At 38.1% G+C, this 15,477-nt stretch overlaps 1 protein-coding gene across 2 annotated transcripts; it reads left to right on the top strand.

The window, feature by feature from the left end:
* The first annotated feature begins 36 nt into the window (after positions 1-36).
* MAIP1 (matrix AAA peptidase interacting protein 1) lies at positions 37-9,549 on the top strand. Of its 2 annotated transcripts, none has more exons than XR_004299554.1 (5): positions 37-513; positions 5,266-5,337; positions 5,735-5,861; positions 7,139-7,294; positions 9,160-9,246. XR_004299554.1 is itself a non-coding variant. In XM_032405279.1 (5 exons), exons 1-5 carry the CDS (start codon positions 73-75, stop codon positions 9,236-9,238), a joined length of 867 nt encoding a protein of 288 aa, XP_032261170.1. In that variant the 5' UTR covers positions 37-72; the 3' UTR covers positions 9,239-9,549. The 2 variants fall into 2 exon arrangements, 1 of the variants encoding a protein (XP_032261170.1); XM_032405279.1 differs by lacking the exon at positions 7,139-7,294 and adding an exon at positions 6,954-7,101 and having other exon boundaries at positions 9,160-9,549.
* The last annotated feature ends 5,928 nt before the right edge of the window (positions 9,550-15,477 follow it).

Raw genomic sequence — 15,477 nt, 5'->3', positions numbered from 1 at the left:
CCGCTCTGCCGGTTTCCCACCGACTTTCATTGGACACAGCACAGACAGGGACTGGGGTGAGAAGTCGTAAAAATGGCGCTGGCCGTTCGTCTTTTGCCCCGCTTGCTGCTCTCTCCGCCGCTGTCCGGCGGGGCCGCTCGACCCCGGACTCCCGGTGGAGCCGAGGGGAGGCCACCGTTGGCTGGACTTTGCTGCTTCTGCCGCCGCCGCCTCGGCTCCGGAGCGGCCCCATTTCCTCGAGTCACCTGGGCCTCGGCGCTGCTCGCTCGGGGCCCGCAGCGTCCCCTGCTCAGCCCTCCGGGACTCCCCGCCGCCCTCTCTGCTTTCCCTGTCTACCCTCGGCGCCGCTACAGCGCCGAGGAGCAGCCCCAGCAGCGCCAGAAAACCAAGATGATCATTCTGGGATTCTCCAACCCCATCAACTGGGTTCGGACTCGAATTTACGCCTTCCTAATCTGGGCCTATTTCGACCAAGAGTTCAGCATCGCAGAATTCTCTGAGGGAGCGAAGCAGGTTTGTTTATTTTACGTGGGGTTGACCACTTAGCCTCTCATGCATTCAGCTGTTACGCGCGAAGTGTTTAGCGGTGAGTTTTCCTCCCTGCGTCCCAAGTTATCCAAAGTGGGTACTGACCCAGACACAGAGCCCTCTGGCTACGTCTTGACTTAAAGTAAGTTTTTGCTTGTGTTTGCATGGTCGCCGAGGAGGAGGGGTCCGATTGAGACACCAGGGTGAAGTCCCCTAATTTCTTTTTCCGCTCTACAGGTTTTGAATCCGGTAGAAATGGATTCGATTCAAAGCCCATTTCTGCCACTTAAAAGCTGCATGGCTTTATCTTTTCTGAATGGGGTTTTCTGCAAAATTAAGAAGACACTGCCTGGCACGCAGTAGGCACTACACAAATGTTTGTTGAATAAATGAATGAGTAGATAAGATTGTTTTGAAGAGTAAATAAGATAGTATTTTCATAGGGCAATAATGTAATTTTGGTAGAAAAACAAAACTTCCTGCTAGCTATTTGGTAGAGCTTCCTTGCCCATCTCCCTACTCCCCAATCCTTCCCCATCATACTCTTTAAAGAATAACCTAGAGATAAGCAGTTTTCCCCTTTCAAAGAATTTGCTGAGACAGCTTGGTCGCTGATAAGTGCACAGCACCCTGCGCCTAGAGAAATAGCCTTTGGTGATTCATAGCCCTGACCTCCTGCCTATTCTGTCTCTTTCCGAGTGACTGGTAATACCCTGCCTTACCCTTGCCACACAATGGTCACTTTGGGTCCTGAGATTATTTACGGATTTTGTGTGTACATGCATTTTTCTAGGATGAAAGCCCATCTATAAATTTCTTTTGAATCCCTTCAAGAGTTTATCATTCCCAAACGTTTCAGAACTGTTGATAAATAGAAGTCATAGTTTATTTCCCAGTTCATACTGCCATATACCTTAAACTTATGCTATTAGTGTAATCATTTCACAATACTGATTGTATACTGATATTGATATGTCTATTCCTAGTTTATTTCAGATTATTTCTGTAAACACAGCCATTTATATTTATTTGTGTGACCCGTCAGTCATAAATTGTTTCCAGCTTTATATAATCAATGTCAATATTGATTGACATTGGACACTGGTAGGAACCAGTGTCCAGTGTCCTGCTTCCCTGAGTCAACTCTTGACTGCTTTATGTGTTTATAAAAAAATTAAAAAGAAAAGGGCAAGCTTGACTTATAGCATTGTAAGAGGTAAACCTCTGCTCATGTCAGTTCTCAAAATCTTTTGTCCATACAGAGGTAAATTGGCATGATTTTACTATCCACAATGCTCACTCATGATATGCGAGTTTGTCTACCTCATAACATTATATGACTGTACCAGCTCATTTTATGTCAATAAGGAATGAAATCCTCTCCCCTCCATGGGCAGGAATCAGGCCTTAGGCCCCGTTTCCTCTGAACACAGAGGAGCATGGAACACTTTTTCCACTCTCTGATCCTTTCTCTAGCTGTTAGCTGTTTTAGCCCTCCCCCTTGCTATTAAGTAATATCTCCACCCCTTAATCAGAGAGTCTGTATACAGTTTTTGCCTAATCTAAGTCAGTTTTTGTGCATTTAACCACTGTGATTTTCAAAAGGAATGTTGGGTCATCCATGGCAAATATTTATCTATTCCCTAAAACCATTGGTTACTTAACGTACCTTTTATATCAAGCAAATCAGTTCTTCAAGACCTAAGATTTAAAAGAACATGGCCAAAAAACCTTCTCCCTACTGGGTCTCTTAATGCAACTGTATCTTTTTTTGCATGGGTATAATTCTAGGGTTTAGGAATAATCTGGTGTGGAAACATTAGCTAGTTTATCTACTCTCATGGGCTTCACTTGCCCTTTCTCCTTAAGCTAACCTCCAAGCAATAAAATGTTATCTTGGGTTATGAATATCAAGTTATCATTAGATCATGTTCATTCAGATTTTTTTCTAATCAGAGAACATGAAAGCAAAAAGGCATCTTAAGGATCATCATTCTAGTCTAACTCCTTTACAGATGATAAAACAGTTGGCTCAAGGATGCATTGTGAGCACTGTCCTGTGACCCAGTCTACAAGCAGTCTTGGTCCTCTAGTCACTAGAAATTGAGATGGTTAAGTACAATCTAGTCAAGCTTTTATGCATCACATGAGCCGGGTGAATAGGTGGTCCAATGCTAAGCTTTATTAGCGCCACAGACCCTGCTTTCCATTAATGTGTACATAAAACATATAATATGATATCTTCCCTATTACTGCCATTAAACCACATTCTTCATATACTGTATGTTTTCTTACATACCTTGTTTGCAAGTTTTAGCCTTTTCTATGAACAAGAGGGCTATTTTCTAGAAGCCTCTCTAGGTTAGACACTCCTATGTCATCAAGGCCTCATCAGGGCATCCTACAACAGTTCTGACACTAACTCTCTGGAGTTAATGCAGACCCCACAGGTTAGGGCTCAGTCCCAGATGACTGCCTCCACTTCCTAATCACAAGTCAGGGCCTCCATTTGACTGGCCAGTTATACATTAGGGGTTTCCACATCTCCTTTCTCAAGTTCGATAATTTGCTAGAACAGCTCATAGAACTTAGGAATGCACTTTACTTGGTATTTCCAGTTTATTAAAAAGGATACAATTCAGGAACAGCCAAATGGAAAAGATGTATAGGGCAAAGGATGTGGGAAGGGTGTGGAGCCTCCATGCTTTCTGGGCACTCCATTTTCCCAGCACCTCCACATGTTCACCAGCCTGGAAGCTCTCCTAGTCCCTTTGTTTAGGGTTTTTATGTAGGCATGATGGATCAAATCATTGGCCATTGATGATTAATTCAATCCCCATCCCCCCCTACCCTCCCTGAAGTCTAGAGGGTGGAGCTGAAAATTCCAACCCTCTAATCACATGGTTGGTTCTTCTGACAGCAGTCACCTCATTAGCCTAAACTCAGGTATGGTTGAACGGGGCCAGGAATCAGAATGAAGAACAAATGTATATTTTCTTCTATCACAGTATCGCACTATTGATATGTGCATAGATCTATCTTCCCTGTTAACTGCCATCAAACCACATTAATCATACAGTGTTTATTTTCCTGTATCCTGCTTGCATGTTTTAGAGGGCTATTTCCTAGAAGCCTCTTTGGGTTAGACAATCCTGTATTATCAAAACCTTGTCAGAGCAGCCTCCTAATGGTTCGTTATTATCTTATCAGATAATTTGCTCAGGTGGGATCTTTGTTTGGCCCCCCAAACATCACACCTTGTTCATACAAACTAGAATGTAATGGTTGGGTTTCACCATGATCACTGTGGTCTTTGTTTCTTCTTACCTAAACACCACCCATCTTCCTCACATGAAGGCTTATTAATATATATAATGTCTCTGAACCCTCGGGCCCCTAAAGTGTTTGCAAGGGGTCCTTGAATCCGTTTGGATATATGCATTTTCTCAAAATTCAACTCTATTATTGTCTAGTTCGCCAGAGCTGGCATAACAAAATACCACAGTCTGGGTTACTGAAGCCACAGAACTTTATTTTCTCACAGTTTTGGAGGATGGAAGTCCAAGATCCAGGTATTGGCAGGTTTGGTTTCTTCTGAGGCCTCTCTTCTTTGCTTGCAAATGGCTGTCTTTTGTGTCCTCATGTGGGTTCTTTTCCTCTGTGTGTATGTACCCCTGGTGCTTTGTGTGTCAGAATTTCCTCTTACAAAGACACTAGTCAGATTGGATTAAGGCCCACCCTCATCTTACTTAATCACCTTTTTAAAGACCCTGTCTCCAAATATAGTCACCTTCTGAGGTACTGGGAGTTAGGGCTTCAGCATATGAATTTGGGGGAAACACTGTTAATCCCATAACATCCCATTCCAAACAGTAATTGTCTGACATGCCTGTGCATCCTCCTTGTCCTGCCAGTTCTTCAGACTTCATCTTAGATGTCACTTCCTTTAAGAGGACCTCCCTGGTGCTCCCAGTTGGGCTTCAGTGGCTCTTCTGCTCAGGTCATCCTGTTCCTACCCCTGTTATAATTCTTGAACTTGTCAGTTTACTTGCCTCCCTTCTCAAGTAGCCTGAAAGCTCCTTGAAGACAGGTGGAGTCTTCTAACAGTTTCATTTCTCACTGCTAAGAATATGGAGTGCAGAGTGCAGTTGGTTGCCCCCTACTTTACAGTGGGATCTCATACTTCAAAGTTGGCATCCACTTAGACTGTCAACTCGTTATCTTTTCTCCCACTTCTCCAAACATGCCTTACCAATCTTAATGAGGTTCAGATTGCAACCCAAATCTCCAGACTCCCAGTACAATCTAGATTGCACTGCTTCTCAAATTCTTTGTGTTCATGGTTAAGAGGGGGGTGTCATATAATGGTCATTACGGTAATAACAATGATTACTTAATTATTTTAAAAGGAAATCTAAGGAGGATTTTTATTGAGGAGCTGATGTGTGTGTACACTCCATCCTTTCCCCGGTCCTGAGAGTGGGTACATAATTGACAGTCAGCTCACTATTGTCAATGTGGGAAGGCCAGATGAGAAGAGAAAAGCCAACCAACTTTGAAGGAGTCATGCCTAACAGTGATATCATAGTATTTGACATTGTTTATCGCCTTTATCATAAAATAGTCTTTGTGATACTAAGCTATTTAAATATGAGCATTGTACATTGTATGGTATTTTGCATGGTGTTTGAAATAATGATTACCAGCCTCTCTCCACTTTTTTTTTTTTTTTTTAAGGCTTTTGCTCATGTGTCCAAGTTACTGTCACAATGTAAATTTGATCTATTGGAAGAACTTGTGGCCAAAGAGGTAAAGTATACTTTTAATTTTCCTTTAAAAATAGATGTTTTATTCTCCTGCAGTAGAATAATATGTTACCCTTATTCATGCATAAAAGTAGTGTGTGTGCCATCAGCTAAAGTAGAATCCCTGTATCTTTACTTTTGGGTACTTCGGGTCATATAAAAGCATAGAATGACTTGCTACTTAAGGAATAAGTAAGTAAATACGATGTCTCTTTCAGTTGTCTTTATACTGAATGTTCTGTTAGGAATTACCTATTGAATAATTTGATGCCTTTCAGCCTTGCTTTTGAATATGAGTAAATATGGTAGTAAATTTAACAATAGGCAAAGAATTCATCTGCTTTTTGAAAGGCTTTTGAAAATTCAACAGGTGAACTATGGTTTGCTTTTACCATACTTAGGTGCTCCATGTATTGAAGGAAAAGGTTACTTCACTACCTGACAACCATAAAAATGCCCTTGCTGCTGACATAGATGAAATTGTATACACATCAACAGGAGACATCTCCATTTACTATGATGAGAAAGGTAATGCTAGAGCATAGTCAACTTTAAATGATATGTAATTGCCCAGATAAGCTAAACTAGTGGATTATCATGAAATAGTGGAGTTTTGTTGGTACAAGCAGACTTCAGGGAAAATAATACATTCATTCTTTCAAGACCTAACTCTGGGAGAGTTGAGATATGATAATAACTTAAACCCTTCTATCTAGGACCTTCCTCTACTATTATTTCATTCACAAGAGACAGCATCGTCACTTAAGTTGATGAAAATTGTCTAAGGCTGCTATCATGTCTCAAACAGAAAATATTTGTGTTTCAGATTTCATAACTTGAAGGAAACAATTCAGCATTTTAAACGTCCAGCTGTATGTTAAATAGAAGGAGTAAGGAGTAAAAGAAAAAGTAAATAATATCAGTTAAAGACTTTTTTGAAAGTAAGACTAACTGTGGAACTCCCAAATTGGATTTGTTTGGAGACGATGAAAAAGGTTGAAAGGAACTTTAGTGGTTATCTGGTTCTTCTCCTTGTCCCATGCATACATTTTCCCTGTAGCATATCCTAAAAATGTATTGACTCATTTATTTCTTCTACAAATATTCGCAAATGTATTATGTGCCAGGCACACAGGAGATCTGATCTTTGCTTACATACTTTCCAAGGCAGTTCTGATATAGGGCTCTCTAATGGTTAAACATTTTTCATACACATGTTAATTTGAAACATTTCTATAGGTACTTTTAGTGATAAATATTTTCTTCTCCCCTAATATTTCAGATTGCATCTCAGCATCATGGTCACTACCTGATTTTAACATAGGACGTTGTGATAATCACAAGGCACATAGCAAAGTGAATTAGGGTAAATAGTACATGCTCAATAAATCATAACTGTTTTTTCTGAGATGCAGAGAAGGCAAATACCTCATAAACCCTAAGAATTTTTAAAAAATAAAAAGGTATCAATATAAGTATGTTACTAGACTAGACTAAGTATAAAATATGATCTGTCACAACTGTGTAGCTACTGCCAATTTCTAATTTCATTTTGGATATATGGATGATAGATTATTGTGATTTGTATTTGTATGTGTGTGTGTGTTTTTTTTCTCTAAGGAAGGAAGTTTGTTAACATCCTGATGTGCTTTTGGTATCTAACCAGTGCCAACATCCCCAGTGAAACTTTAAGTGGAGCCAGTGTATTCCAGGTTAAGTTGGGGGATCAGAACGTGGAAACTAAACAGCTTCTTAGTGCAAGCTATGAGTAAGTCTAATCTCATTTCATTGTTTCCTTTCTCTAGAAAATGGAAGGTAGTATGAAGGAAGTATGAAGGTATGAAAACTAAAGGGAGCTTTAGGAAGAGAAGGATTGAAATCTGACAAGTTAAATTTAAGAAGAGAGAAAGTCATAAAGACATACTGGACATGAAACAGGAGTGTTCAGGAATTAGAAAGAGGTAATATTGCCAAATTTAATTAAAGGATGTTTGAGCTGTCTATTGCTGCGTTATAAACCACTCCCAAACTCAGTCACTTCAAGCAGTCCTTTTTTTGTCTGCTGTTTTACTGCTCAGGAGTTTTGGAAAGGCTCAGCTGTGGGGTTTTCTTGGTTTCATTTGGCATCAGTGGCAGGGCCTGGAGGATTCATTTCCACAATGGCTTCGTCACTCACACATGCACCCCCTTGGTGCTCCTTGACTTCTCCACCGAACGTCTTATTCTCCAAGGCCTCTCTTCACAGCTTGGGTTTGTGGTGGTCTCAGGCTATTCACATGTTTTATGTGGTCATTGGCTAGATCATTAAAGGGCTTTGCCCAGGAATGGAACATCATTTCCACCCTAGTCTGCCTGTCAAAGCAGTCCTAGGACCTACACAGTTGAATGGCATGGAGAGACTCCACCTTTTTATGGGGCAATAGCAGGGTCACATTGCAGAAGAACAGGTGGGATGGAGCGTATGGTTATAACCATCCTTGGAAAGTAAAATTTGCCACAGTTGGCACAAGGACCATCCACTCTCTAGACATTTATTGATCATTTCCTATTTATCAGGTACTCTGGTAGGGGTTCAGATACAAAATTGAAGGGTTCCTGCCTATAAGGAGCTACTATCTAGTAGGTTAGCAACTTATTTAAAAGAGACACTATCATATATTTTTGTGCTAATAAAATTTGGAACAGTGAACCAATCAAGCAAGTCAGTGGAGACATAATTTAATAGTTATTTAAAAGAAAACACTATTATGTTACCAAAACTATATAAACTTGATTTAAAATAACAAATCCCAAAATGACCTAAGAAAGAAAATATATTCTGTTTCACTAAGGTAAAAGGTATCCTTATTTTTTCACTTTTCTTGAAAAGACTATGCTTTTTTTTTTTAATTTTGCTTTATTTGTATTTATTTATACAAAATCTGAATCATCTCCTTTTAAAGACACCATTTATAATTAAAGAACAATATAATCAGTACTCACCTCTGCTTCTTCTGATATTCCCTATTAAGACCATGGACAGTTCATAAACACTGTTATTTTCAAGATTGATCTAATGTTTATAAACCAAATTCCACTGAAGTCCCTTTCCATCACCATAGTCCAATTTATTTTTCCTCATATTAGGCATTTTTGATAGCTAGTATTTGACAGCAGAATAATATCCAAGTTTCTCTTAAGGACTAGCAGATGTTGGAATATATATCAGTTGATTAAAATACTCATTTTAGGGGCGCCTGGGTGGCTCAGTCGTTAAGCGTCTGCCTTCGGCTCAGGTCATGATCCCAGGGGCCTGGGATCGAGCCCCGCATCGGGCTCCCTGCTCTGCGGGAAGCCTGCTTCTCCCTCTCCCACTCCCCCTGCTTGTGTTCCCTCTCTCGCTGTGTCTCTCTCTGTCAAAAAATAAATAAAATCTTTAATAAAAAAAAAATTGGTTTAAAATAAATAAATAAATAAATAAATAAAATACTCATTTTAGGGGCACCTGGGTGGCTCAGTCGATTGTGGCTGATTCTTGATCTTAGCTTAGTTCTTGATCTCAGAGTCATGAATTCAAGCCCCACGTTGGGCTCCACACTGGGCGTGGAGCCTACCTCAAAAAAAAAAAAAAAAAACTCATTTTAGTGGAAGTATGTTCTAATTTTGTGAGGATATTTTTTGTGATTGAATTGGTAAATTAAACTTTTTTTGTTTTGGTGTTTGTTTATGATTAACCATTAGCTGTTGCTAAAAACTGTCTCTAATGTACACTTGCAAATTATATAGTTACCCAAGAAGTATTTGGACTAATGTTAAGATTCATATTATTTATAATTTTTTCCCCTAGATTTCAGAGGGAGTTTACACAAGGAGTAAAGCCTGACTGGACCATTGCACGGATTGAACACTCAAAGTTATTAGAATGATCTTTCTTGGAAAAATCAGCTTATCGGACTTCTGGCAATTACTACGAAAAATTAAGGAAAGAAATTTTTGGATGAGTTGATCTTCACTTAGTCAAGTGTGTGGCTTACTTTTATATTAATTTGAAATATTTCTTGTAGTATATTGGCATGATACAATAAAGCATTTTCCACAGATTGTTATCACCTTCTATAAAAGAGATCAAAATAAGAAAAACTACAACAGCCCATTGTTGGGGTCATATTCAGTATCATTTCTAATGTTACTTGTACACAAACTAATTTTATAGACAGTAAAAATATTGAAAAAACTATTTACACATTTCTAAATTACTAGCCCTTAAATATTTTGTCATTAATACATTTAAACCAATAATTCAAGTATGTTTAAGATTTATTTTTAAAAATCACTGCTGCTATTTGATTACTTCTGGTCACTAGCTAGATGAGAAGGACTAGATGGAATTGTACCAGATTGGTCACTGCAGAACCAAAAAGATCAGTGAACTTGAAGCTTACTACAGCACCAAAAGAAAAAAAATACAGCAGTGCCTCAGCCACCTATGGGATAATATCAAGTCCTCTAATGTACTTGTATTTGGATTCCTAGAAGTTTGGGTAAGGGAGACAAAGACAATATAAGAAATCATGTCTGAAATTTTCCTAATTGATGAAAACTATAAACTCACAGATCCAAGAAATTCAGTAACAGGGTAACACATAAAGAAAACCTCACTAAGGTATACCCATAATCAAATTGTTGAAAACTAGAGAAAATTGTAAAGCAGCTAGAGAAAAAAAAAACAAAACACATTCCATACAGAGAATGACTGTATATTTCTTTCCTCAAAGTGCAAGTTAGAGACCTTGGTATAACATCTTTAAAGTGTTTAATAAAAAGCCTATTAACCTAGAATTCTATATTCAGCAAAAATATCCTTCAGGAAAGGTGAAAAAAAGGCTTTTTTCAGACAGGGAAAAGATAGTGAGTTTGTTGCCAGTAGACCAGTAGACCTGTTTTATAAGAAATATTAAGGACCAGGACACCTGTGTGGCTCAGCCCGTTAAGTGTCTGCCTTCAGCTCAGGTCATGATCCCAGGGACCTGGAATCGAGCCCCACATCGGGCTCCTTGCTCAGCAGGGAGCCTGCTTCTCCCTCTGCCTGCTGCTCCCCTGCTTGTGCTCTCTCTCTCTGACAAATAAATAAAATCTTAAAAAAAAAAAAATGTTAAGGACCAACGGACAGAATAGAGTTCAGAAATAGATCTATGCCTATTAGACAATAGTTTTTCGACAATGCCAAAGTAATTGAGTGAGGAAAAGGTAGTCTTTTTTTTTTTTTTTTTTTTATTCATCTGAGAGAGAGAGCATGAGAGGGAGGAGGGTCAGAGGGAGAAGCAGACTCCCTGCTGAGCAGGGAGCCCGATGCGGGACTCGATCCCGGGACTCCAGGATCATGACCTGAGCCGAAGGCAGTCGCTTAACCAACTGAGCCACCCAGGCGCCCGAAAAGGTAGTCTTTTTAACAAATGGAATAACTATACATTCAAATGGGAAATAACCTCAGCTTTTGCCTCACACCATAATTTTAGTGTAAAATTTGGATTGCAGAAAGGGTCATAGACTTAAAAACCAAAATTCTAGAAATTGTAGAAAGAAACTTTGAAATTGCTATCTTGGAATAGACAAAGATTTCTTAGGACACACAAAGCATCAATCATGAAAGAAAATTAGTAAATTGGAATATATTTAAATTAAAACTTAACTCTTTGAAAGACAGCAGTAAGAAAATGAAAGCCAGGTCATAGATTGGGAGAAAATACTCGGACTACGTATATTTGACAAAGGACCTATATTTGGAAAATATAAATAATGCTTATAAAGCTCAATAATTAAAAGTTAAACAGCCCACTAAATACTGGGCAAAAGGTTTGAATAGATTCTCCATGAAAGATAACTCAAATTGCCAATGAACACATAGAAGGATGCTCTATATCCTTGGTCAATAGGAATATGAAACTACGTGGAGATACCACTAAAACCCACCAAAATGGCTTCAATAACAAAAACTGCCAGTACCAAATATTGGTGAAGATCTGAAGCAACTGGAATTCTCAAATATTGTTAGTAATAATGCAAAATGATACAACCATTTGGAAGATATTTTGGCAGTTTCTTATAAAGTTAAGCATATGCTTATGGGATCCAGCAATTCTATTCCTAAGTATTTATCCAAGAGAAGTGAAAACCTACATCTATACAAAGTGTTGTATGTGAATGTTCATAGCTTTTTTTCTTAATGCCTCCAAACTAAAAAGCCCCCCAAATGTTGAGTAGATGAACGGATAGACAAATGAGTGAAGGAAGCCAGACACAAAAGAGTACTTACTGTATAATTACATTTCTGAAATTCTAGAAAAGTTAAAACATGTTCATTGTAGCATTATTTATAATAGCCAAGATAGCAAGTTGGGGGCAAGTTATTTTATCTAAAAGAACATAAATTTGGTTTGACTTCTAGCTAGTTTACTTTTTAAAGCTCTTTGAAAATGTTCAGCTACGTTTTGGAACTTTCCAAATTGGCAATTGTCCATTTCATTGTACTTTCTCTGATTAAGTCCCCTATTTCAGGTGTGAGCCCATTGACACTGAGAGAACAAAGCCTCTTTCAGGTGTTGGTGTATTGTGTCTACTCTGTTTAAAAGTTTCCTGAAGTTTATTTTTAAAGTCTGTTATTAATTTATCATCACTTCCTTTACAATTTTTAATCTGCCTTCAATTATACGTAAAGGAAAGACTATATGTCCCTATGGTGCATTTCATATATATATGTTCCCCTTTAATGCCATTTTCTTACGCTTACGTACAATTGGATTATTTAAATCTCCTCCTGCTGTTCCCCATACTGCTACTTTTAGTCATTTTTTTGCTTTTTGAGAGGCTAGCAATTAAGCTAACTATAAATTAGATAGCCCAGGAAGACATACATATATATATACATATATACATATGAATACGATATAACATATAAAATATATCCTATTATGTATGTGCTATCTATATTATATATATGCTATCTATATTATATATAATAAAATATATCCTATTATATATGTGCTAGAGAAAGAGAGGGAGAGATAAGGAAGAGATATTAAGGAATTGGTTCATGTGATTGTGGAGGCTGGCAAGTTAAAAATTTGTAGGATAGGAGGGCAGGCAGGAGACCCAGAGAAGGGTCAATGCTGCAGTTTAAGTCAGAAGGTAGTCTCCTGACAGAATTCATTAGGTGTTAGTCCTCTTCTTTTAAGGCCTTCAACTGACTAAATGAGGCCCACCCACAGTATGGAGGATAATCTGCTTTACCCAACTCTGCTGATTTAAATGTTAATCTCATCTAAAAATACCTTCATAGAAACATCTAGAATAATGTTTGGCCAAATATCTGAGTATCACGACCTAGCCAAAGTGACTCATAAAATTGTCAGAGCTACAATATAGACTATCTACTCTCCCCTTGGAATCAAAAAACATGAACATTTTGCCATATTGTTTCATCTCTCCACCTCCCCATCTACACACAGTTTTTATCTAAAATATTTGAAAGTAAGTTTCAGACATTGTATATTTCACTCCTAAATATTTCAACATGCATTTCCAAAAAACGACATTATCCTATATAAATATAAGAATATTAGCAATAATTCCATAATATCATCTAATATTTAGCCCAAGTTTAAAATTCCACCAATTGTCTTTGAACCAAGATCCATTCAAGGTTCACACATTGCATTTAGTTATTATGTTTCTTAAATCCTTTTTAAAAAATTTAGAGTATCCTCCATTCATTTTTATGACATTGTAATTTTGAGGAGTCTAGGATAGTATAACATATTGCATAGTAAACATATAGCATGTCCCAGATGTGGAATGTGTTTGAGTGTTCTATTACAGTGTCGTTTCTGTAAGCTGGCTGGAAATTAGGGCTAAAGGCTTGATTAGATTCAAGTTAAACATTTCTGGCAAGAATATCTTACAAGTGATTTGTGTACTTGATATTATAGAACACGTATATACATATATATAGAACACACACACATATACATTACACACACACATACATACACCATACATAGTGGTAGTCTGTGCAATAGTCTCCAGAGACATTTATATCCTAATGCCTGGAACCAATGAATATGTTATCTTACATGGCAAAATGGGAGTTTGCAGATACAATTAAGGATCTTGTGATGGGGAGAATATCCTGGATTATCTGGGTGAGCCTGATGTTATTGCAAGGGTCCTTATAGAAGGGAAGCAGATAGGTCAGAGTCAGAGAGAAGGAGATGCAGTAATGGAAGTGGAGGTGGGAGTGATGTGGGGCCATGAAGCCCAGGAATGTAGACAGCATCTAGAAAGTAGAAAAGACAAGAAACAGATTTCCCCCTAGAGTCTGCAGAAGGAGAGCAGCCAGACTTCTGACCTCCAGAACTGTAAAATAATACATTTGTGTTGTTTTAAGCCACTAAGATTGTAGTGATTTGTTACACTGGCAACAGGAATTAATATACAGGATGATCCTTGCATGAATTCTACTATAGTTTCGAAATAATGATTCTCTAATTCTATAACACCTTCTATTGGCGTTCTATAAAACAGAGCCCCTTCCCTTTAAAAAAATAAATCACCACAAACTCAGGAATTTTAGTCATCCAATGTAATATCAATTACAGTTACTATTCTCTTGATGCTTAAATAGCCCCAGTTTGGCCAGTAGGAGCCCCTATAATTTGTTTGCTATGACAGGTAAAGACTATTATGACCATAGTAGTTAATCTTTGAATGCTTCTGCATTTTTTGGCATAACGATATGTCCCAGGATCTTCATGTTCATTTCCTGCCTCAGACCTGACACATCAGTGTTTTGTCCAAAGAATCATGATTTCTTTTCAGGGTGATTGCTATAGACTGAATGTGTCCCTCCCAAATTCAAATGTTTAAATCTAACCCAATATCATGTTATTAGGAGATGAGGACTTCAGGAAGGATTCAGTCATGAGGGTGGAGTCCTCATGAGTGGGATTAATGGCCTCAAAAAAGAGATCCCAGAAAGTTCCTTTTGCCATGCAAGGACACATGTACAATCCAGGAAGAGGGTTCTCACCAGACACTGAATCTGCTGTCACCTTGATCTTGCACCTCCCACTCTCCAGAACTGTGAGAAATAAATGCTTGGTGTTTAAGTCATCCAGTCTATGGTATTTTTGTTACAGCAATCTGATCGGACTAAGACAGGATAGTGTTTAGAAACCAAGCTGTGGGCATCTTGAAGCATCTTAGCATTTAATATCTGCAAGAGAACGCTCATATTTATATATACTTGAGATTTGAGATCATTTTTCTAAAGTAACTTTGGGAGAGTTAAATGTAGACTGTTTGCCTTTATTTCTGTTAACCTTATTTAAAACAATTCCTCCTCCATCACTCTCTATGCCCTAAACCAGATTTATTTTAGTTTATAGGACTTATCATATCTGCCATTATAGTATATGTTACTTTGTTGATTTATTCCACTGTCTATCTTTCCAACTAAGGCAAGGACTTTGTCTATCTTGTTCACTGCTGTATTTCCAGGACCCAGAACAATATCTGGTATATGGCAGAACTTAGTAAATATTATTTGAATGAATAAATAAATGAGCAAGCCTCACTACTATTGAGTTTCCTGGCTCACGTGACAGGAACATTTTTCCCTCTTGCTTTTGATTTGGTGTCCCAGCAAGCTGGATGTGTTTTTTTTTTTTTTTTATCATGTACAACCCCCTTCTCAATGGGTAAATGATACTTGATAAGTGACCGTGCTCTTATAGTCCTATAATAAATGTCATTTAGTGTAAATACCACGTGGTGGCGCTAGTTGTATATGGACTCTGAATGCCGGGATGGGCAGTAACATTTGATAGGGTCTGAAGTCACTGAGGAATGGGAGAATTGCTTTGCTTACTGACAGATTTTTATAGATAGATATGTTGTAGGAGACTGCTTAACAAAAAAGTTTCATGAACAGAATTTATTGATGTTAAAAGGGTTAAGTGCATGAATCAAATCAGAGGGAACTTACCCACATCTCTTCTCTGATTGTTGGAACCATAGATTGTACCATTCAGTTCTGCTGTGATCACTTCCATCTTCAGGTTTTTTTCTGGATGGTGTAGTATTTCAGTCAGGATAATCAGATTATGCT

This window comes from Phoca vitulina, unplaced genomic scaffold (assembly GCF_004348235.1).
Source record: "Phoca vitulina isolate PV1807 unplaced genomic scaffold, GSC_HSeal_1.0 scaffold1, whole genome shotgun sequence".
Taxonomy (NCBI): domain Eukaryota; kingdom Metazoa; phylum Chordata; class Mammalia; order Carnivora; family Phocidae; genus Phoca; species Phoca vitulina.
The sequence above is the reverse complement of the archived record's forward strand: the minus strand, read 5'-3'. Positions and strand labels throughout refer to the sequence as shown.